The sequence below is a fragment of the Synchiropus splendidus genome, chromosome 4 (assembly GCF_027744825.2).
Source record: "Synchiropus splendidus isolate RoL2022-P1 chromosome 4, RoL_Sspl_1.0, whole genome shotgun sequence".
Lineage (NCBI taxonomy): Eukaryota > Metazoa > Chordata > Actinopteri > Syngnathiformes > Callionymidae > Synchiropus > Synchiropus splendidus.
Genome location: NC_071337.1, coordinates 14,685,182 through 14,710,083, shown reverse-complemented (window position 1 = coordinate 14,710,083; position 24,902 = coordinate 14,685,182). Strand labels below are relative to the sequence as shown.

Genomic DNA, 24,902 nt, shown 5'->3' with positions numbered 1-24,902 from the left:
AAAATAGAGGTTAGGTGATGTATTCATTTCTCCTTTCTGAGCAAAAACTCTCTCCCAGGGGAGAGAACTGTCTGTCCTGAGACGAGCCATCGGGCATCAAGTTTCCCCCGAACACACAGTCATTCTGGCCATGCTCACCCAAACTCACGATGCACTGGCGGCAGCCGAGCAACAAGGCTTATTTACCTCTGCATGAAGTGGAAGAAGACGCTGAATGTTTTAAAGTTTCAGAGTTAAAGTATTTAATGGCTGCTTTATTGAGACGTCTATTTCTAATCTTGTGCCAATTCAACTGGAGAATCTGTAAGCTTGGAAGTGTCGTCCTCATCTTTCAATGAATTGTAACTTGCTCATCATCTTATTTTTTTGGACTTAGAAAATGATTCTTGCTGAGTAAGCACCTTCACCGAGGTACTGAGTAGGTTTGACGTTCACAGCTGCCATTACTTGTTATGAAGACTGAGACAATCATTTCCCTTTAGCCTGACGTATAACTTCCCTCACAGGCTTTCTTTTTGAACTCCCCCACCCCCACTCTCGTATTGCTTCCCAAACATTTCAACCAAATATACGGCATGCTGCTTTTTTTCTGGTATCTGTCATTGTTTGTGAGAACCACCATGTTTTCTCCTTACCGTCTTTGTAGCACTTGTTTGAATTGACCTCTTCTACACATTAACACATCTCTGCCCATAACTATGGATTCCCCTGTCGCCTTAGGCCTTAACTGTGTGTTCTGCAAATGAGCAGAGAGAGATGCTCTTTACTTGCAGTGTGAGTTAGTGTTGAAATGGGCTTTGGCAGTGTCTGTGCGACTAGTGGCTACAAAGACTATTAGGCATTTTGAAAATCAATCGCTCCACAGTCCATTATCTCAGACAACACTTAAGATTTTGACGGTATACCTGAGCCAGGCATTTAACAGCAAACTCTGACTGATAATGAGACACATCAATCCCTCTTTATACTAGCTGATATCGTATTTGGCCCTTTAGCCTCAGTGAATAATTATTTTTTATTGATATCACAGTTTTGATAACTTCACTTGGACCGCCACCAATGACAGTTAGTGTTAAATCCTGCATAGAATCTGGTCATGGTAGTAAAATGTGGTTTTGCCTCCCACTTTAGTCTTTAATCCATATTGAGGCATTTTAGGTGGCAATGGTTGCAGAGACTCAGCCTCCTACTGGCGCATGGAGGGGAAAGAGAGCCTTGACATCATGATTTATTAACACTAGGGTTGCACCAATACCATTTTTTCCAAACCAACTAGTGTACGAGTACTTGCTTTTGAGTACTCATGGATACCTTGTACTTCCACTACACATAAAGTTGCTTTGAGTTCTTTAAATTTATCCATGTGTATCTTCATTTGAATAACCTTCCTCAGTGTGTTTTTCTTGTACATGGGTGACGGCCACAAGTTTCACTGCAGTACAAACACAAATTTTACATAACTGTCATGAACTAAACATATGTTTAATTATTCGCGATATCCATGTTGAAGTCGTGATAAAAGCTGCCACTGTGTGAGACATATTGCCACTTATCCCTTGCATCGGCCAATGTTTCCATAAAAATCTGTAAAAAACAAGTGTCCCCTTTGTGAACCATAAAGGGCAGCGATTTCTTCCATGTTTGGAGGACTTAAAAGGTGCAGTAGTAAGAAGCAATATATTGTGAGATCATTCTCGCATTTATATTGCAAATGTACAGCTTTTTTTCATGACGTGTCTGTTTGCAGAAGTGGCTCATTTTCCTGTCCTATTTTTAAAGCACGAGTTATGATAACCAGCTAAGCAGCTGTTTAGTCCGCCTAATTGAGGTCCAGCACTGCCAGGGCATTGATGGGAGCAACCTGACTTGCACACGTTTAGCATATCTTTGTGTCCTATGTCCCACATGTCTTCATGTCAGCTTTTCTGTCCCTGCCTGGCTTCACCCAAATGGATATCCCTTAAGTGTTGTTAAGCTCATTTTAATTTATAACTGCACTCACTATAAACAAGTGAGGAAGCAGTGCCATGGAGACAGGGCTCAAACAAAATCACAATGTGGGACAGTATTTATAAGGTCTGCCTTGCTTGCAGTTAGCGCTTTGTGGAGCAAGCAGCGGTGTGTCTGCGTGTGTGTTTTCCTCCCTTGGCTGAGTGTGCAGAGTCTGAAAAGGTCTTCAATGGCGTTTGCACATTTGCAAAATGTGTGCGCATTCATGCATGTGCAAGTTTATAGGAATAGTGTTCGTGTGCATCGGACATTGTGGGCAAGGCGTAAACAATAATCAAATGTTAACGACTTATCTATAATTTGCAGGCTTTGATTGGACTATTTTCTCTTGCTTTCTTCATCCATCTGCACTAAAATGGTTTATTTGTGCAGTTTATCATTACATCCTCTTCCTCCTGTGTTTCCCCATCATTCATCAGCAGCTGGCCTTGGTTGCGATGGAATGAAAATCAAGTGTATTGTCAGTATTCGCCCATTTACTCGTGAATAATGGTGGACTGTGGTAGATCCAGTCTACTGCCTAAATGTCTACTGATGTGGCAGATGTGCAAAGAGTCAGCGCCAGCTAATGGCTGAAAATGCAATAGTTTTGGCCACAATGGTCTGTGCAACGGTACCTTAAAATATATATTTCAAGTTGGCATTGCAACTAAGATAGTTACACAGATACACAGATTTCAACCCTGAGATCCTCTAAATCGAATTATCAGCGGAAGCACTGTCATAGGATCATTAGACTAGACTACACTGGTATAGTCCAAAGTTTACGCTACATGTAAACGATTGTGGTGCACCGCCACAGCATGAGAGCCACCACAACCGGATAACACATGACGCATCATTGAGATGAACGCGGTTAAGGTGGTTTTTAACTGAAAAACCCCAAAGAAACAACTCAATGACTGAAGCTCATTCAAGTTGGACCGTTTAAGGATGGCTGCACTTTGGAGAGAGATTTACTTTTCATGATTTTGTTTTAATGTTACCAATTCACTAAATTTTAAAATGACACAAGGATGTAGATAAAAGTAAATCCATTGCCTTACATTTGAGAACCCATGTTCTCTCTTCGAGTGTGTGTGTGTGTGTGTGTGTGTGTGTGTGTGTGCCTGTGTCACGGAGTCCTCTGGTTGTCCCTGAGATTGAAGGATTGTCAGCAAGTGTGTGATGAGTCCTCACAGATGATGTCTTTTTCTGTTGTTCTCCTTGGGTTCCCCCTTGTCTCTCTGTAATTATTTGTTAAGCTGCCCAAAGTAAACTGCCTCGCTTAGGTTTACACTTACTTGAATCACAATTCCTGTGTTATTGTAGCTGTTGGAGAAACAGCAAATTCTTGTAATTTTGTTTATTTAAGTCTTGCATTGTATTGAGAGTTTGATCAATGTTTGTGCTGTGTGGTTGACAAACCAAACAGTGGTGCCATTCGAAGTCCCGAAGTCACTTGGCTGGTTGGCAAATGTGTTACAATGAGAGTTGAGTAAGTTGTGCTGTTGGGCTCCTGAGCACTTGACATGTTGAAGATGTAGAATGTGTTGGTAAGAACTTTTCCTCTCCTGATCTGGGCTTGTTTTATCAATGTTCATCGTGAGGACAAAATTGGATCAAGTGTGGCTGATAGGTGGAGGAAGGATTCCTCTGTCGCTGGCTTTGATTCAAACCCTTGTAAGAGTGAAGGGTACATGAGATAAATTCATAAGAGGCAAAGATAAGTGGTGATAGCACCAGCACCTCTTGATGCCGCCTTGCTGTACGTATTTGCTTTAATTCATCCAACTTTATTTGGACAATTTTCCCAAATGTTTACACTGTAGGTGTCGGTTTTAGAACTTGAAGGTTTATTTAGGCTTGCATGGAAACACCATGGTATTATTATGAATCCCAAACATCTTCTGCTTGTACTACTTTGCTCTGCTCAGCGCTTTGAAATGTTTTCGTCCACAGTCAGTCACAAATCAGGACATTTCTTCCTGAACAGCAACTTGAACCTCTTACACAAGCCATATATGTCTGTGTCCTTCTTTCAAACATTTTAAGTAAAGGTTAAGATAACTACCATAAAAGGTAAATCCAGGAGCACAATCTTGCTGAAGACCAAGGCCAGCTCTCATTTCGAGCAGGAGTTCAGACTACACCGCCTGATTTATTGCATTAGCAAAGCCCCTTTAAGTCTTTTTTTCTGGTAACATGATCCGCTGAAATTTGAAAATGTTTTTTGGTGTTTTCCCTCGCTCTCTTGGTGACTCAGAAGTAACGTGATATCACTGCACTCTAAATGAAAGAGATGTCTCTGAAATACAATTCTGGCAAAGTGCTGGGTGAAGGAAGCCCGGCTGGGATTCAATCCCCAACGCTGATCTTGCAAAACGTATGCCTTTCACACTAGTCTGCCTGTCTGGTGGAAGTAACTTGCAGTAATTGCAGTACTCTGTGTTGACTTTCTTCTGTCCATGATCAGTGTGTCATGCTTGGATCTGTGATCGCTGTACGTTGACCTCCAGTATAGTATCAATATTTTTCTCTCTCCCTTTTTTTGGGGGGGAAGAAAAAAAAAACATGTTTTAACTTACTTGGAATTAAAATGAACTTGAAGCACTTTGTTTTCAAGTTAAGTGTACGCATGTATCTTTATCGCTTATATATTAGGCTGAGCTCTGCCACAGTTTAAAAAAAATCCCGGTGGAAACCCTGTATATCTTGAAAATACCTTATTGTGACCCAAGTATCGTATCGTGAAGTTCTTGCCAATAGTCACCCCTAGCCAAGAGCAAGAAAAGGTTACCTTGCAGTGGAATTTCTCTAGGTAGTGACAACAAAGTTTATCATTTCCTTCTGGCTGGGTAACATCATGTCCCATGTTTTTAAATCTGCAAACCCCGATTGGACTCGCTCTTATGTGTGTATGGAGCATCTAAAAATGTGGAGCTGGTACATGAGGTTAAGTATGGATTCAGTCTTCAACGACACTTGGTGTCTGACCTGGAGCCGCTCTCACATGAGCCCAAGGAGTAGCAGCTCCTGCAGCAATGTGACCTCCGCACCAGTGTTTGACTCTAACAGCGGAGATAATGTCAGTGGGCCGATAGCGGAACATACTCTGCAGCAAGGCCTGAATGGTGGGATGTATCCCAGCAGCCACATCAAAGTTAGAACTCCCACCTCAGGTTCATGAGGTTACTGAACTTGCAAGTGTGACAAGAAACACTGGAACACTGAGGGAGTTTTCTTCTGTGCTTCTGATGAAAATTAAAACAAGTAGGAGGAATGTTACCATCAAACTTTACTCACTGATGTAGTGATTTCCCATGTTTCGTATCAGTAATGAGAATTTTTATTTTCAGTACACAGCAATCCACATAAACCTTTTCTATAATCGTGATGTTTTTCTGATACTAGAAACAAAGCCAGCCACAGTTGAGGTTAAAATTCGGAGTCTTAACTAAGAGCAAATTCGGCTAATGTAGCACCATGACGGACACTCTGGCAGAGACTTACATAGTGAATAACTGTAGTCCATGGCGGAAGGCACCTGGTCAATATCTAACCCACTGGTCAAACTCATGGCCCAGGGGCCAAACCTGTCAGATTTTGCGTCCCCCAAGAGTTTGAACAAGTCAAACAATGGGCACCAGTATTTTCTTTTTTTTTTTTTTTTTTTTTTATGTGGTCACCCATGACGACCAGTGTGTTCAACTAAGTTGTTCAACTGTCTGTTTACCCACATGTGATAATAGATTATCCAGAAACGACTAAAGAAGGAAGAACTCACGTCTTGCAGCAGAGATAATGCTCTATATTTAGCCTGAAAGAAGTATGGACAACATATATCTCATACTGTTGTCGTTGCTCCTTGTATGATGCAGTGTGACACACCTGCTGCAGACAAGTGAAAATGAACTACTCTTTTAATTCCCATTAAAAAAATTTACATTAGATGAGTGGTATTGTTTTGTACTGCTGTTAAAATCCGTCCTATAATTACTTGGATATGTTTCTAATACTGTATGATGATCACATGAATTAAGCCTTAGCTCTATTTCCAAATTATACAGGTCTTATTTATTTTAAGCTTTTCACATTATTGCAAGCATTTAATGACTAGGCTGTGTGACGACAATATTATTTCACGGTTTTATTGGTGGAAACGTGAGCGACTGTGCCACAAATGATCTTGTTAGAAACCTCTCTTTGTTTCCTTCATCCTGTCACCTCTTGAAGACCTGCTGACCACCAGAGTTATTTACGACCCAGGGTCACAGTCTTAAAGCTTGCCCCTCCAATCCCATTACTGTTCGAATGTTTTCTTTTTTGTTGTTTCCTCCCGAGCCTCTGCGATCCATCACTCTGGAGCCCTGCTGCCACAGTAACCAGATTACATCTGTCACAGAGTAATGATGATTGGCCTGGATTTTTGTCTTCATTGCAGGTGCGGTACATGTTGGGTTTTTTTCCTCCAAGTTTCTTCTGAGTTTAAGGTCTAGCTTATTTTGACCGAGTTTGGGAGTTCAGGTTGTCCCTGGTTTTTGCCATTGATGTGCTTTATTTATTTGACCCAGCGACAAAAAGAAAAAGTTTTATGAACTTCTTTTATGGAAGCTGAAAGAATGCTCAGTGCGGCGGTTAAATGTCGTCAATAAGGGCACATTGATGCGCTAACTGCTGCTAACAATAACACTGTTAAATGTCAGAGCTCTCTCAGTTCTCCTTCTCAACCCTTAGCTCTGTATTGTTCCCTGACAAGTCCAGAAGCAGCAAAGAGCACAAGTCAGCCCGCTGACACTCGAGGTCTCGTGAGATGTGCCTTATCTCCTCTGGGAGTGTCCATGTGTGTGGCTGCTGATGATCATGTACCATTTTAACCTTTCCAAGTTTGTAAAGGCCTCTATAGAATATATGTACTGTGTGCAAAGATAAAATGTTTCTTTACTATAGTTTGTGCTAAGAAGTATAAACTGTTGTCTGATTGCTTTGCGTCAAAATATTCATGGAATATTTAGTACAGTGTCACTGTAATGTATGTGCTAAAATTATTATTAAATAAAATTATGTGGGTTTTTTTTACTGGTTCAGAAATAATGCTTGGAAAAAATGTCTGCACGCTTCGATTGTTAAAATGTCAACTGTGGTACTCTTTTCCCAGACGACAGATTGATATGTTATCTTGTTTTTTTTAAGCATATCAGCCTTTTCCTGAAGCTTGGACCTCTTATTTGTCAACTGATTAACTGCATCCTGAGATATATGTTAAGTATGGTCACATGTGAAACACAGCCAAACAGAGCTGATGATTTCTGCAATACTAACTCTGTAGTGGATTGTAATTCAGTTATATAGTAAATACTGAAAGACAGATTTGCAGGGTTGCTGTGGTCATGTTTGTTCGTCACCATTTGATTTGAAGAATTGTTTTTCATGATTCAGGACACAATATAGGCACTTAAAGTGTATAATTAATAGTTCATTCTAACAACCAAATAATAACCACAAGGTTATCGAAGCAATCATTCATACAGATTTTTTTGTTTTTGCCGTTGTTGACATTACCCAAAACCAGCACTGACCTCATATTTACCTGGTAGTTACCCTCAACCTGGGTCGGGTCATATGAGCACTGATGTGCCAAAGACATGAAAGTAAAGTATAAAGTATTTTTTCCTGGCAGTCAATCTATAAAAGTGTAAATCGTATGGATGTACCAAGGCACCAGTGGGCCTGTTGATGGGTCAGCAAAGATCAACAATGTCTAATCCTAGTTTGTCAAATGAATTCATTTCATGTAAAAGAATTGCCATCGCCAAGTATGCGCTGTCTCCCTTCAATGTTTCACCGTAACACAGCAGGTAAACAGACGGGTTGATGTCCATACAGTAAACAACAGTTGCCATTGACATGTGCCTCGCTGTGTCTCCATTTGACCTTGAAGGATGTGATTGCGTGGATTTGCGCTGCGATGCTCCCAGTCCTCATAAACGGCACTAATAATATTTTTCATTTTGACGCTTTTACTCATTGGTTTGTAAATAATTCATCTATTTGCGCAATATTCTCAGAGCATGGGACATTTAGAGGAAAAGGAACACACTAGCAAATCTGCTTCACTCTCATGTCAAGTGCCTCTACCTTTCCCCCGCCTTCTCACTTTCAAGGGCTTGGACCAGTACACCCACCTATGATTTGCTGATTCGTCAGCTTTTTTTTTCTTGTGAAAAAGCACTTTCATCCCTTATTTGTAGTGTTGTGTATTTTTTTTTTCTGCTGTGAAAGTTTGCTGTCCCAGAAGAAAGAGGAAGGGGAGGGGGGTAAGTGCCCAGTTACTGACCTGTTCAGAACTGGGATCTGCTGCCACCCTGCACCCCTTTCCTCCCCCCACACTCCCTGTTTAAGGAAATGAAATCTATTAATATCATGGCTCAGTGTTTCTCCTCTCCTTTCCCCTTTTTCTTCTTTGCTGACAAGATCTTAAACCACCTCTTTAGTGATACCTCATCATTTTTTCATCTTTTCACTACCACTGATACTCACATTTTCCTTCTTTGTCTTTCAGTATTTCCCTTCATGGTTGGTTGTCTTAACCTATCATGATCATCCTCCTGAGTCTGAACCCTGAACCCTTGCTCCTCATGAACCTCAGTGGCTGTCATCTGTTTCCATCCCTACTCCTTACATCTTCACTGGCCCACCTGTCCCTACCTTATTAACATTCATGTGTTCTTCTGTCTTCTTTCTACCAATCTTCATTCCTCTTCTCTCCCGCTTGGAGCTCCACCTCTCCAGTTCTATTTCCACCTCCTACTTGCTTTCAATACAGATCACTATACAGTCAGCAAACATCACTGTCCAGGAGGCTCCTCCTTGACTGCATCTGTCACCTATCACCATACCAAACAGGATTCTTGAAATAATCCTGCTATCACCTTTAATCTGTCCTTGACTCCTGTAGCACATTCCCTCTGCACCTGTTATATAGCACCTCTGTCTAGCTGTCCTCATACATGTCCTGTACAACTCTCACACACTTTACTGATGGTTCTGACTGCCTCATACTGAACCATGCTTATTCTCTAGGAACTCCATCACAGGCTTACTCAAGGTCTATTAAGATACAGTCAACCTTCTCTGTTCTTCTAAATGCAGACGAGGGACGTCTAGTTCTCTTTATTGGCATGAAACCAGACTGCTGCTCATAGACAGTGCCCCCAACTCTTTTCTACTCACCGCCAAAATCCAAACATTTATCCAATGCAGCAATAATCTCTGATAATTCATGAAAACATAGACAATAAAAGTACTGGCATGAAACTACGCTAGACCAAAGACATAAGTTGACAAGGATCCACATTCTGTTTTAGTTGACGTGGAACCCGTTTTACAGTGTTTTTGAAGCCAGACCTTTTTCCTGTTAGTGCTTGAATTATAATTCTGTCTTTTTTCTTCTGGTAGTTTCTACAGTATATTGTTCTGTTCCAGCTGGATTTTGTCCCCTCCCTCCTCTTTTTTTCAGTAGTCACTCACAACATTTGACTCGTAAGGTGGACTGTAAAGGATGCGCTCCCTCATTCTCCCATTCCTCCACCCTCTTGTCAAACTTTGACACGTCGCACATACCCCACAACTAACAACTAGACAACTAGAACATGGAAATCTAAGCAGCAAGTAAGGTCTTGTTTGTGTTTACTGTTTTTTTTCCAACTGTCTTCATTAACAGTCTTAACAGTCTAAAGTCTAAACTATTAAAATTATTTTGTAGCAGTTACTACATCACCCTCACTTGTAACACTGATTTATTAAATCTTATTAGGCTGTTCTTTTACTCAGAAGTTCATGTTAACAAGGTGCCTTTTGCCTTGCATTTACACACGTGTAGCTATGTGTCCTGTCCTGTTGAAGTTTGTTTGCTCATTATATTTACCTGTATTTGTCCTTGGTGAAGGTGTGCTCAATAGTTGTGAGAGGGAGGTCGGTTGTTGTTATTTATTTACAGATGGAAACTACGTTTTGCTTGCACAAGTGAAGCCGTCACCGCATCCTGTTTAAATAAATGTGGTCACACCAATAGGATATCAATCGGATGTCAGAAAACACATTGAATCTGTGAAGCAGGCCTTGAAAGCTCTTGAGAGCTTCATTGATGGATGCTGGCGCCATGCTGCTGGCGTCACACAGGTGCGATGTCCGAGCATCACTTAGAGTCACATGACACCAGGGCACTTTCTTTATGTCTTGCACTGTTCGCCCAATTGCATTTTTAGAGCTCCTGCCCTCTGTTTGCTGTTCACAGCAATATTTTACCTTCCCGTCTTTCAATCCGAGTTTGCTTGGTTCATCCGTTATCCTCACAGCGGTGCGCCCTGGCCTTCTTCATCTCATTGGCCTCGCCCTCTCTCCCCGGCTGCCAGTGCTCTGTGTAGCTGAGAGCTGCTTTATCATCCAGTTGATGATTGAATAGAAGGTGCATCGGCCTAGAACCCTTCCGGCAGAGTGCGTTGACTTGTTATGAGAAGGTAGAGCAGGCCAAACAAACACCTCAAGGAAGCATTTACAACTGTGGAAGTAGATTTTATCAACTTATCATGCCGTCTAATCTAACCGTTCTATTAGGAAAACAATGGATGGATGAGAGTCTGGACTCAAGACAATAACCTTCAGTGGCTGTGGACATAAATAATTGACTCTTTATTTAGGTTTGTCTGAAAACACCAGGTGCCATCATCGGTGGTGGGTTGTGTTGGACTGGCCTGGTGCAGTTGAGTGCTGTGGACTGCTTTTAATGTTTTCACACAGTGTATGTGAACTTCTGGTTTCAATATATACAAAAGGTTCTGCTCTGACAAGTCCCTTTTAAGCTAACCTTGCTGATGTGATGACTGGGTGTTTGTGCCTTAATTGATATTTCAAGTCAGTGAAGGTGAAGCTGCAGCCTCAACAGAAATGTGACTCCCTCCTTCAGTGGATCATATGAGGTCAGCGTGTCCCCTGACCTTTCTCTATAGGCTGTTTATTTATGTTATTCTCGGTGATTTTGCTATGTAGCAGCACAGATTTGAATAATCTTGTTGGGAAAGTGATTCTGCTGGACTTAAAAAGCAGATCTTTTGCGGCTGCCTTGTTTGTTCACAGATATAAATTCTTTTCCATGCACCTTCTTATGAAAAAATTAATCTCACAAGGACATTAGCCTAACTCAGGATCGCAATTTTTGATCGCATTACTTGTGAGAAGGTTCTATTGTGTCTAATCCAGACCCTTTCCTGCTCTACAAGTGTGAAGCACACGTTGGCCAGACAAACAAGCAGCTGACTGGCTAATCTGTTTCCTGAGCTCTGAACACATCCAACAAACAGGTCGAAATCCTGTTTTGATTATTTGATCTCAATGGGTGGAATGTGTTGAACCAGGACCCAGTCATAGTCTGATTTTCACTATAAAAAGGGTGTTGATACTATGTTGAAAATTACCATTGTGATATGACTGGACAGTATATATGTATCATGCTACAGTGGAAATGACCATGTTGGTCACTTCACCTCTCAATGTTTGCTCTGTCCGGGAAGAGAAATTGTTGAGATGTTGATCTGGTAAATTGAAAAGCAGCCTCCGGTAATGATCACATTACTGATAGTTTTTGCTTTCTTCTCGACATTCACTTTACAGTTCATAATGTTTAATAACGTCTACTACTGTATTTTTGCACAGATAAGATCTGAAAAGTCTCTAATAAGGTCAATCATAATGATTTTGACAAAAATATATTTCATTATTTACAAAAAACGCAATTAAATCTCATGGACTGAGTATAATCAAACTTATTTCTTAGAACAGGTATTTAGTTTAGTATTTTTTCTTAGCATAACCCAATGTGTAGTTTTTGAGTGTTCCCAAATGAGATGGCACTCACATTAGATTTTTTTTATTTCTTTATAGGCAACTACTTTCACATCTTTTTGGCTCGTCCTTAGAGAGGTTGTTCACATTCACATCTCTGATCCTAAAATTTATTAATGGAGTTCCGCGCTGCCGGCATGTGCAGCACATGAAATGTTTACTTTAGCACAAGAGCATCTCAAACATGAGACACAATTTAGCATGATTTATACCGTGTTTTGCTCTTGGGAGTCCTCTCATTTAAGTGGCCATTACATTGCAGGGACAGTGACTTTTGTCTGAACAGGATTCAGATTCTAGTTGATGTTTGATAGTGTTTTTTTTCTAATAAGAACTTAAAAAAACTGTTTTATGAAAGTGCATGTTAGTGCAGTCCGTTGATCTTAAATCCTTTTTATTTCCCCCACTGGATTTAATAACCCATTTCAACTGCAATGTCTTGTTTAGACCATGAAAAATCAATTACAGTGCAATACAGTTTGTAAAAATGACAATTGAAAATGGTGAAAAGAGGTCACCTAAAATCAAATTTTACATTTTAAAGCTCAAGGAATTTAATTGGTGCTCCAGGTGGCTCATATTCACACATTAAATTTGAAAATAAAAAAAGTTAATCTCTGTGTATTTTTTTAAATATATTTCAGTTTTCTACTGGTGTTCAGCTGCTTGGTGCTTTCTGTGTTCTCCACGATCCCCGACCATCAGAAGGTTGCCAACCAAGGCCTCTTCATTCTGGTAAGACTTTTTTTTATCTCCCTTGAACACACAGCACACTTCGACGACATCAGCAACCATTTACTTTATACCGTGTCCTTCTGCACCAGTCCATTTCTGTATTTGCCAGCCTGCGCGATGCTTTGTTCCACAGCAGCGGCCAGAGAGCCATGTAAGCAGGCGAGAGGATTCAGGTGTTGTTGACTGCGCAGGAAATCACAGACATGATCCACTAATCCCTAATAGCCATCCCATAATCTCCCCTCTTCCTCTATGCCCCCTCTGCTTTTTTGAACGGTAATGGACCTGACGCGTCCTCTTTCCGTCCCCTCCTGGTGGCCATCCATCGCGCTCCCTATTTACCAGTCCGTCCTTTGACATCTGTAACATTCCCAGTTCCCAATCCATTGATCACTTTCTCCTCCATTAGTGGACTTAGTTACACAAACAACAGCGTGACTGAGAGCTAGAATGCAAAGTGCGAGTGTCAAAGAGAAACGGGACGACCTCAAATATGAAAGGTCAAAATGGTCAGCTGTTTCTATGTTTGAAGTGAACTTTATGCGAGGTGTCTGCCAGATCCCAAACATCTGCACCCCACTATGTGTTTGTATCTCTGTGTGGTGTTTGCAGGAGTTTGTGATGATTGTAGTGTTTGGGATGGAATACTTCATTCGGATCTGGGCCGCCGGCTGTTGCTGCAGATACCGAGGATGGCAGGGACGTCTGAGATTTGCCAGGAAGCCGTTCTGTGTCATAGGTCAGTGGATGTATGGACGCTACAACCAGCCCACATGAACTCCAGGCGTGTGTCTCTGAAAAAGGTTACGCACGTCTATCATGCCAAGACTCCATGTTCTCACTCTGCCTTTGATTTCCTCCGAAGACTTCATAGTATTCGTAGCGTCCCTGGCTGTCATCGCCGCAGGAACACAGGGAAACATCTTTGCCACCTCAGCCTTGCGTAGCATGCGCTTTCTGCAGATTTTACGCATGGTGCGGATGGACCGGCGGGGAGGCACATGGAAACTTTTGGGCTCCGTTGTATATGCTCACAGCAAGGTGGGGCTGCATTTGAATCTTTTGAATGTCTACTTCTGCATATCTGTAGGGTCAGTGGGAGCAGAGATATAAATACATGCATGTTCTCCACTGTAATCTATGTATGGAACGATTGTCGGCACAATACATTGTTGTTAACATTTATTCCCCTCAAACATCCAACTTTGTTTTCTCCATTAGTTTTTGTGCTGACATAAACAAGAGACTCCTGCTGGACAGAGTTAGACTTGATTTGATGATGGTGATGAGGTGATGCATCAGCCGTCCAGCAGGACTCAGCAGCCAAATGTGATGATAATGGGCTTTATTCAATAATGATGCTAGCCAGCGAACAGTAATGCCAGCGGAGATGATGTCGGAGGCTGTGGGGCTGACTGATTGATACCAACTCCGACTCTCGCAGGAGCTGATTACAGCCTGGTACATCGGTTTCCTGGTCCTCATCTTTGCCTCTTTCCTGGTTTACCTGGCGGAGAAAGATGTCAACTCAGATTTCTACACCTATGCAGACTCCCTCTGGTGGGGCACTGTGAGTACTGTGAAAAACATCTTCCAATGGTACTTCTGACCACATACTAAGAACATCGCCAGGCGAAACATCTGGTAATGTTGAGCATAAAGATCATATCAGGGGTTGACACTTGTGAAAGCTGCAGGTGACCTTATATTTGACAGGACAAGCTGTACCTGGTGTGAAAAATACACTTGTTAGTGTAGACCTGTCCACAGAGTGGGTGAGACTTCTACTTTTAAAGGAGTGTTATTGGTGTAAATGCTCAGTTGTTCAGTTCAGCTATTTTATTTACTCTGTTTTGTTTTGTATCACTATCCCTCCCATATGCAAATGTGTGGCCTGTTCGAGAATCACATGCTATTTCCTATGATTCATAATTCCTGAAATATTGCAGGTTTTATACCAAAAAAAAATAATGGCAGGTGGACAAAAAACCATTTTTGCCACTATTTCATCGTCATATAGCTCTGTCATATTTTCCACATAGCCAGTCCATTCAACTCTCAAAAAGCGTGAGAAATGCTTAAAAGTTTGATTCCTTTCTTTCTTAGCTCACTGGGGGAACATGGTAAATCATAGACAAATGATTTTCTCCAGCTTTACAGACACATTCGTCCTCTCTCTTACAATGTGCTGGTTTGTGCAGGCCTCAGAAACGTACAGCCAAACCCGATACTCTGCCCCATTGACTCCCAAATAAATTCTAGAGCTGGTTTTCAGGCAAAAAGTGAAAAGTCTCTCATTTTCAATTCACCACTATTTCCAAAGCATTGACTGTAGACACGTGGACCGGATCATGCCGGGCACTGATAAAAGCTTTATTTTTGCTGTATCTCCTTTAGTTTTTGAAACATCTCTACAGGAGGTACAACTTCATAGTTTTTCAGCCTGTGACTCATCAAATAAATTCTTCTGAAATTGTGCATACACTTGGTGTTTACTGCTTAGATTATGACTTGAAGATGTATCAGGCTGATTATGTGCGACATGGCACACAAACTGAGCTTGTGGTTATTCAGTTCTGTTGCTATATTTAGCAATTTCACAAGGCTTAGTGCTTATATCAATGTCAACACTCAATGGGAGGAATATAAAAACAACAGGTGGTGGCTACGTAGGTCGATGTGATGAGATTTCTAAAATCCAATTTCATATTTTAATTTTATTATTCCTCACTGCCATTGAAATCTAATTCTTCCTCTTTCATACTTTCCTCACTGGTTGTATATTTCTTTTTTATTGATGCTGATTTTGGGAAATTTCCCTTGAGCTAATGGTAACTGTCTTCTGCTGCTGCTGTAATATTAGTGCTGTAATCATCACCTTCTTGCTTTGCTGGTGCTGGTGTTTCCTCTTAAAATAGAGTGCGCCATTAAAGAAAATGTTTTTTGTTTGTATGTGCAACTATATACAGATTACATTGACTACTATCGGTTACGGGGACAAGACTCCACATACCTGGCAAGGACGCCTTCTGGCTGCGGGCTTTGCTCTTCTGGGTGTTTCCTTCTTTGCTCTTCCTGCTGTAAGTTTATGATGCCATCGCAGTGTTGTTAATGGTTCTGCTGTGAGCAATTACGATCTTAATATCACGTCTAATCCCAGGGAATCCTGGGGTCAGGGTTCGCCCTGAAGGTTCAGGAGCAGCACCGACAGAAGCATTTTGAAAAGAGGAGGATGCCGGCCGCCAACCTCATACAGGTTGGCACATTCACACACCTCAATATTATACATATTTAATGAAGGATTTCTGGAAAATGTCCATGAATTTCTTGTAAGTTACTTATAGTGGGGGAATTATTTCATTGCATGGGCCAGTGAATGATAATTTAGGTTGCAAAGCGAGCGGACCAGGTGGTTTGTATACGAATGCTCAGCAATAAAAATGCATTTAGTTTGACCTGACTGCTGTAGAATGAAGCGTACTTCAATCCGCTTGTTTTCAATCCCTTTAGGATGATAAAACACATAATATTATGGTGGCAATTTTCTGTATATGAATAATTTTCTGTATATAAAAATATTTAGTTTTAGCTACAGAATAGATGTAATACAATATTTGAAAGAATCATGAAGAAAAATGGGGTTTAATATTTTTTGTTATGGATTAATAAAATAAAGATCACTTGTGTAGCTAAAAACACACACCCATTCTGTTTCTATGTGTTTAGAGGACATTTCATTGACGTTCATACTTTCCCCAACCTCTCACACTAAACCTAACCATCCAAAACCAATGGCTAACCTTCACCAGGCCTAAAACAAACTTAAATTCAATTGTAATGACCCTGCTGTTTTGAAGTTTTATTCTTCAAACTGAGGTTCAAGCTTGTGGTGACTGATAAAAGGTCCCCACAAGTATAGCTGGACAAGACCACACACATGCACACACACACGCAAATCAATAACCCTTTCAATGTCGTTTCCCACCCCACTGTGGACATTCTTACCCTGTTTGTTTGTCTCACCTTAGGCTGCCTGGCGTCTCTACTCTACAGATGCTAAACACTCTTATTTAACCGCTACATGGTACTTCTACGACAGCATGTTGCCTTCTTTCAGGTATGTGCTTTGTTAGTTTACTGTCCCGCTCTACCTTTCTCTCTCTCTCTCTCTCTCTCTCGATCACTGCAGACACAGCCCCACACACAGTGCACGTCATGCACCTGTCGCCCAGACACTTTATGTATCTATAGATTCTTCATAACTGTTCTCTTGATACATTTAGAGATGAAGAAAAGAGCGAAAACTGCGTAGAGTTTATTCCTGTGTTGAGTATATTTTTTACTTCTGTTCCTTGGTGTGGTTTCCTATGTTTTTCTTTCATGTATTAATTTCACTAATTTAAAATCGCTTAAAAGGAGGGGGCTAAACGTGTAGAATTCTTTCTTTATTTCCGTCCTTTATCCCTCTTCTTTTGAGTTTTGGGACCAATTACTTGGCCTTTTTGATTATTTTTTCTTATTTGTCATCCCTTATTGTTTATTTGTCATGTCTATTTTTTTTTTTTTTTAATGATGCACGTGGGTGTCAGGGAACTGACGCTACTGTTCAGTCACCTCCAGCGACAGCGTAACAACAAGAAGGTTCTTCACAACTCCTACCACACGCTGCTGTCAGGGCTGCGGCCCTACAGCTCACCCTACCTGTCGGGGGACAGGTACGGATCCATCTGCCTCTCACATCTGCACTTCACACCCACACAGGTGGTTTAGAAATGCACACAGCCACAACTGTTTCAAGAGGCTTTTCACACTGAGAGTCCTGGAGCTTTAACCCTGAACGTTTTGTTGCTAACAGACTTGAACTAATCCTGGCTTGAGCTCAACATGTCTATTCTGTGTATCTTTGTCTGTGTATCTTACACATAATCCTTCCCACCTCCATCATTTCTCTTACTGTTTCCTCTTTTCCCTTTCTCTATGTTTCCATCATATTGTTTCCATGCCATCCATTCTTCATCCATCATCTGTTCTCAGGAAGGCAGAAGTTCCATGCAGGTTTGTTTTCGAGTTATGAATTGCACAGCGCAGGTCTCCTACAATGAATGACTTACTACTCCATCCGTAGATTCACTCACTATTTCAATAAAAAAACATCTCTTTATTACCAATAAAGCTATATAATTTCATCAGTTATATTACAAATATATTTACATATCTTTTAGGCTTTAAAGTTATCATAGTAATTCAGATTATGTCCCACTTTCAAGTGTAGTTTTTTTTAGTACAATACACTTCAGTTGCTTGTACCTGAGACTTCAAGCACTCAAATGCACCTTCAGTGTTAAAGTATTGACTCTGCACTATTTCACTGTCCCAAGTCAGGAGTTTGTTGCTCATATCTTCATCATTAGGCAGAGGACAAGTCCACTCACATGCATCTTGGATCGGTTAGTTATCAGAGAAAGGTTAAACATTGCTGTGTGGATGTAGCTTTATATCTCTGTTACATCAAAACAGAGGTAATGGGCTGTTTTATGGTTTATTCCATTCAGAACATTGGCTCTTGAGAGTTGGTGAGACTTGTGCGCCTGGACCTGACTTTCATCTTAGAAACCGTTGACCGAGATGCCTGCCTATTTTGATGGATATACCAAGATGAAATATTCCCTGCTCCCTCTGCATGACCCCATCCCCCACCTACTGGTTCAAATCTTCACAAGTGTCTCTCTAGTCCAAAACTGCCGCTAACAATTGGCTGGCTGGATTATTTAGACCCCAAGCATCAGTTTTTACATCCAGTCTTTCTTCACTCACGTCATCACCCCAGCTTGGGGTCCACATCAGAATTCGGCTCCCCCTCTGTGTAATCCTCCGCACCCCTCACCCTTTCTCCCTTTGACTTGTGTGTCTCCCCAGTCAACTCCTATCTAAAAAGCGAGGTCTCTTCCGGATTCATGCAGGCCGCAAGCAGAGGTATCCACGGCGAAGAGCCTGTGCACGGGGCACGCCAGAGCATCACCAATAACTAATGTTCTCCATCCCCTTTGGAGCTGTCTATGTCCCCCCTTGCCTGTCTGAATTGACATTTTGGAGGCCACTTTTGTTTACACCACTTTGATTTTTTTATGAAGCATAATTCAATGTTGCATAGAGAGGATTGGGTGTATGAGTGTGGTCTCCAAAATGTTATCCTTGTCTCCCTAGTCGTACTAATGTTCTTGGCATGGAAAAGTGAAGCTTCATGTTTCTTTTCTTTCTTTTTTTCCTTTGCTACTACTATATAATACATTTATTAGACAATATTTCAATAGCTTCACCTGAGACATTATACAATACTTACCATAATTCGACATGTAAACAAGGAGAATACTGCAGCTAATCCAACTGAATGTCCTTCCTCAGTTCTTTAGATGAAGAGATCCTCTCTGAAAGAAAGGTTTTTGGACATTACATAATCTTAATTATCACCATGAAATAGTTTAGAAAAAAATATGTTTTGGTTTTTCACAAGGTGTGCCTGCATTAGACATACACAAAATAATACAAATTCTGTATTTTATGTTTACTGTGTTTCGAATAAAAATTATATTCTTGTGATTTTCAGTCAGTTCTCAACATTGTCGGTATCAAAGTCAACAAATAACAGAGAGTGTGTTCAAAACTGAACAAAAAAAAGTAAATCATCATCGTCATCAATATTTAGTAGTGCTGCCACACATCGTGTCTGAAAACGTTTTTCCACCATTGTACGTCATTCTGCAACAAAGCTAAATCCAGTCACATTCAGTGCCTTAGAACAGGGAAATAAAGTTTCATTATTGTCATCAAATGATTAAACAAACTTTTTTATTATTTTATTTTATTTTATTTCTTACTTCCTAAGAAAGTTTAACTGATAATAAAATCAAATATATTTTTAAGTTAGTTTTATTTTGCTTCATGTTTGTAAGTCTGTCGTTTGTGTCTGTGCGTAAAGAATGTCACTCATCCCGCATGCCCTCAACTGCCCACCTCCCCATCAGAAAAAAATGTTTCCAAGAATCCTGCGTGCAGAATATTGTTCCAAATGGACCCGCACAGTTCTGTTTGCATGCAACTTTACAGACTGCTGCAATCGCGGGCCATAAAAACATCCAAATCGTTTAACAGCTTGCAAAGGTCTTTCACTCTTGTCCTCCCCGTTCCCTTCAACCTGTCTGAAGCATTTCATCTACGGAGTAGTTTCCTCTGACATTCCATAAGCATTTAATTTTTAATTCAAATGGCCGGCTATAGAACACGCGGCACAAAGAGTATATCATCGTAAAATGTGGTGTCGAGCCACTCAGTCAGAATTGCTCTGCCGTGCATGACGTTTGCATTATGGATCCGTGACAGTGTGTAACGTGTAAGTGGCGACACAGCAGGAGCTCTCTCGCGAGTGTGTTCCAACAGCGTCGTTAGAAATAGCTTTGCAACTGTAAATAGATGATCCAACACTTTTGCTGAGGTGAGTGGAACAGGGCAGTTTGTATCGCAGCTCTTTAATGCTGATATTTGCTTGTTTTGTTGGCAGGATTTCAGTACTTCAGGGAGTCTTAGGTCCATTATTGACTTTCCACTGTGTCGAAAAGTCCTTGTCTGTTTTTCATCCACAGACAGTGTCTTTATCTGTTTGTCCGTTTGTCTGTTACAAACTGAAAGATCTTAATTTCTTGACTAACATAATTTTACTTTTAATGCCTTGGCAGCCGTTTTGATGTTTCCAAATGCCACCTGGGAAACTCACCCTAGACTTTTGTGAAGACCAATGACGCTTTTATTACAGAGGCATAATAATGTGGCCATTGTTGTTCATGGTTTTGTCTTTTCTGACAGCAGCAAAATTGGCTTCAGGGATCGCATCAGGATGAATAATTCACGATCTTCTCAAACAATTCGAAATAAGGCGTCCCCCCTGCCGCCCACGCCCGGCGTTAGAAACTCGCCCAGTCAGGAGAACGTCCCGGAGGCCTCCAGCCCCGGGAAGGTTCAGAAGAGCTGGAGCTTCAACGACCGAACTCGCTTCAGAACTTCCCTTCGTCTCAAACCTCGACCTCCCGCTGATGGTGAGTAGCACCATAGACGCAAATATGTCATATTGGCGCATTATTCTTCCAGGGTTTTTATTGTACTTGCTTTTCAGTGGAGGGAGTTGGAGAGGACAGCATGGAAGACAAACCGTACTGTGATGTGGCCATGGAGGACGTTATTCCGGCTGTGAAGACTCTTATCAGAGCTGTCAGGTCAGTCAGTCATTTACTCCACTTGTATATGTGCTGTGGCAACGCAGTACAACTTCTCAGACATTATTGTCAGCAGGTCTAATGTTGCTGATCACTGATACCGATCGCAGATAAAACATTGGCTATCTATTTGTTAGTAGTTATGACTGCTACAGAACACGGTCTGGGAAAAATGTACCATAAATATCACCTTAATTTAGACAATGCTTTATTGACTGGACTGAAAATGAAAACCCTTGCAGGCACAATTCAGCGACTATGTAGTCAAAAGGACAACTGAAGTGTACACTGGTGGAGCGCTGGCAGAGCTACATCAATGAAATATACATCCCAGTAGGAGGGCTTGAGGTGAATCTGTCCGCTGTCTTCCAACACAGAGACAGGCTGTTCATTTACCCTGGTGGAATCTGTTATTTGCCGGTTATGCATAACTTTCTGACTGTCATGCATGTTTGGGTCAGAGTCTTTTTCTTATTGTCAGCAGTGGGCCTTGGAAACTCACCATTCTGTGTCGAGCGTCCACAGTTTGTTTTCTCTCCGTGTGTTGCAGGATCCAAACTTAACTGGCTGATAAAAGTTCCAGGAGAAGTGTCTCTTGCATTCCTAGTTGCATTATAGGCAATGTTCATATTAATATTGCAAACCTTGTCAGTCTAAGCAGACATGGTTTATTACACCCATTATATCTATCAAACAAGAGATGATATACTGGAGGAAGAGGTGATGGAGCATCAAAACCGTGATGTTAACATTATTGCTTAGTACATGATATTTTGTTTACTTTACATGTTTAAATTGAGCTGGACTTGGTCATCTAACTGGAACTCTGTTTTTGGTAATATCCTAAAAGAAATATTGGATCATGTTTTTGCATCAATATCGTCATAGATAACGGAATTTTCCTGAAATGCTTGATAGCGTCACCTATACTCTGATGGACCCTGGTTTAATCGGTAGGTTAACCTTGTTGATTTAATAGAAGTGGGTTCCAGGTGTGTAAGGAGGGATGAGGAAAATGTTTGCACGACTAGTGCTACTTCATATTCACTCAGAACAACATCGGCAGCCTTGAGGTTACATAGTTACTTGTACATACTTTCTGTGAAATTTAAATCGCTTCTGAATGTCTGAAATTGTATTCTGATTGAATATCGGCAAATTTCTTTTGGATGCTGAATGCTACCGACAATCTTCTCCTATCTACGCATCATTCTTAACCTGGGAGTTCAACACAATCAGTATACAGTTAAGACAAGATAGAATATTTAGTATATAAGGTTATGGTGGCAATATGAGGTATATGTATCAGTACTGATGGGAAGTGACTGATGTACATATTAAAACTCAACACAGAAATCATCTGCAAGTCATGATCATGTAATGACACTTTTTTAATAGTTTGCTTTGGTATATTTTGTCAAGAGCTATGTCGTTGGATGCATCTCTTGGAGTTTGATTTTCTATATTCAGCAATTATTGTGTGGGAAGCTGCGTTGTTGTAGCTCCAGTGAAAATGCTGTCAGTTGTGGCTGCTATTTTTTTTGTTTAAACATATTAACCAGCATGTTATAAGGGTCACTCTTTGACCAAATCATCTTCATTTGCACGACTTTCTTTGCTGTATCACAGTAAATGCTTGAAATTGTTGTCGTCCCACGGTTCCTGTGAATCAACCCTGGCCTTAACTTTGTCATTATCCTTGAGTTACGCGTTTTGGCAATATTGGCGACAAGGGCCAGCCCTGGCAGATTGATATTGATCCGGAGTATTACATGAGTAATTTGGTTTCTATGATCTCTCCTCGGGCGTGCACTTGACTCAGCACTGAGCTCTGACCTCAGCTGCTCTGGGCCGCACACCAGAGACAAGAGGCAGTTCCTATAGATAGTGCAGGTGTGTACAGCAGGTGTTAGCGCACGCACACATTTACATGCAGCGCCCATGATTGATGTCTGTGTAGCACCAAATTGCGCACCAGTGCTTTACTGCTGACACCTCACTTTGGCGAGATGCGTGCGTTTTATCAGTGCCCAAATAAAATGTGCACGTTGTTCATTTTACGCAAAGAGGGATTGGTGAGGGAGGGGATGGGGGGAGGAGAAATGAGGGCGAATTTCTTCCTTTGCTGTGTTTCATACTTAAATCCAATACTGCATAAAAGACAAAATTTGTCCGTGTTTGCAGTCTCTATAATAAACATGCTTGTTATTGTTGGGCCGGTGGTTTTTACTTGGTGTCATCAGTTCTGCTGCGCTTATTTGATCCCTGCGTCAGACTGAACACATAAGACGGTGCCTGTCCAATATTGAACACTTAGCAGTGAGCGAGTCATTTCTGGTGAAGGATCTTCCTTGCAATGGTCGACCTTCTGTCAGCATCCGTCATTTTGAATCCACCGACCCGGCCATGTAATCAGAGACCATCGGAAACCCACCTCTGCTGATTTGCGAGAACATTTTCTCTGTACGTTTTGGGGCCACAGATGACACTTTCTTCCCAGCAACTGGGAGGAGTGGCACTTCCAGTTATACGCACCGTTTCAGTCAGGAACTGGTGCAGCAGAGCCAGAGGTGGTCTCGGGTCACATTCACATGACCAAGCAATATGGGCAGCATTATAGGTAAATCCCAGGAGGATCCAAGTCAAATCACCCGCTCTCTTGTTTCCCCTGTCTGTCTTCTAGTCACACACCTGAGACCCATGCAGGCACAAAAATATGCACCTACACGCAAAATAAGAAAGATCGTTGGCAAAAATATCATCGGGAAGTGGTGCTGTGCCAGGGGAAGAGGTTCCTGGCAGTGAAGCGCAACTTTTTAATGCCTTGATGCTCTTTCTGTCTGGATTGTCATTTTCAAAGGGTGCTCCTCTCATGTTGTAGAATATTTTGCCATATAGCGCTTAGAAAGCCTCATGTTTATGTTATTCCTGAGATGAGGTGCGGCACCATGAAAACAAATCAGACCCTCCATGGTTCCACTTGACCTCACAAGTCTCAAGCACAGCTCCATTTGTGCAACTTTGTGCGACCCCTGGCCTTTTGTAAGAGACCATGACAGTGGGCTTTATCATCTGACTTTAAGGAATAGGATCCTCAGCTGGAGAAAAACCTCCCTTCCTTTTTTCTTTACTAGTCCATCTCTTCTGCTGAGGTGCCATCCATCACTGTGTAAGATGAGCATGTGCGTGTGTGTGTGTGTCATAGTCTCCATTTGATATTTCAGGGCATTTCTGTGGAGCCAGCATTTCTCACAGGACTAGAAATGAAACATAGAGAACTGGACTCATACTGTACATGTCGAACCTCCAACCTCCAAGACGGTGTCCAAATTGGAAGTGTAAAGACTCCTAGCTATTTTATAACTCTCTGACACAAATTAAAAACTTGTCACCTTTGAGCCATTAAAGAAAGAAATATCAGCTTTTCACCATTTTTAAAACTGCTATAGAAACCAATTTGTGTTAGTTCTGTTTTTTTTTAATTTTTTATTTTTATATATTTTTTTAAATTAAAAGCTTCTCAGAAGAACTGAACCAACCAGCCCCTCAACGTTTTACAGACCACATGAGTTATGGTCCTACATATCCAACTTTAAAAAGTTATTTTTCATTCATAGTCTAAGTAGTCATGCTTGTTTTTTAATCTTGTCTTTTGAATCTGTTTTCTGACCTTCCAAATTAAATACTCTTGCGCACTGATAAAATACTTTCCATACTGGTGAACTCTAGCTTCTGATCAGTGTCATATAAAAACAATTGCACAGTCATCAATTCCGAGCGCACATTCAGCCACACATTCAGTATTCTCTTGTGTGATGGGGAAGATGGTGGTCTGTGAGGAAGCAGCGAGGGTCTGTCACCTTGACAAAGGAGGAGGCGCCGGTGGAAGTCATGATAGAGGTGTGCGTGGTGCACGTCACTATCTGCAGCGCTGTAATTGCTGAAGTAGCAAATTCTGATAAGCAAATGTCTCTTGGAGATGTTGTCATGGCGCATCCATATCCGCTTGGTTTA

At 41.2% G+C, this 24,902-nt stretch overlaps 1 protein-coding gene across 7 annotated transcripts in view; it reads left to right on the top strand.

The window, feature by feature from the left end:
* LOC128757242 (potassium voltage-gated channel subfamily KQT member 4) overlaps positions 1-24,902 on the top strand; it is a 40,786-nt gene that overhangs the window by 8,525 nt on the left and 7,359 nt on the right. The window contains exons 2-13 of one of the 7 annotated variants that reach the window (XM_053862360.1): positions 12,534-12,624; positions 13,237-13,363; positions 13,490-13,665; positions 14,069-14,194; positions 15,594-15,704; positions 15,785-15,880; positions 16,653-16,741; positions 17,214-17,339; positions 17,659-17,679; positions 18,541-18,597; positions 20,482-20,711; positions 20,789-20,888. In XM_053862360.1, coding sequence (XP_053718335.1) covers positions 12,534-12,624; positions 13,237-13,363; positions 13,490-13,665; positions 14,069-14,194; positions 15,594-15,704; positions 15,785-15,880; positions 16,653-16,741; positions 17,214-17,339; positions 17,659-17,679; positions 18,541-18,597; positions 20,482-20,711; positions 20,789-20,888 — 1,350 coding nt within the window. The remainder of the gene's footprint in view (positions 1-12,533; positions 12,625-13,236; positions 13,364-13,489; positions 13,666-14,068; positions 14,195-15,593; positions 15,705-15,784; positions 15,881-16,652; positions 16,742-17,213; positions 17,340-17,658; positions 17,680-18,540; positions 18,598-20,481; positions 20,712-20,788; positions 20,889-24,902) is intronic. The other 6 variants (XM_053862361.1, XM_053862364.1, XM_053862363.1 and 3 more) reach the window with 6 other exon arrangements.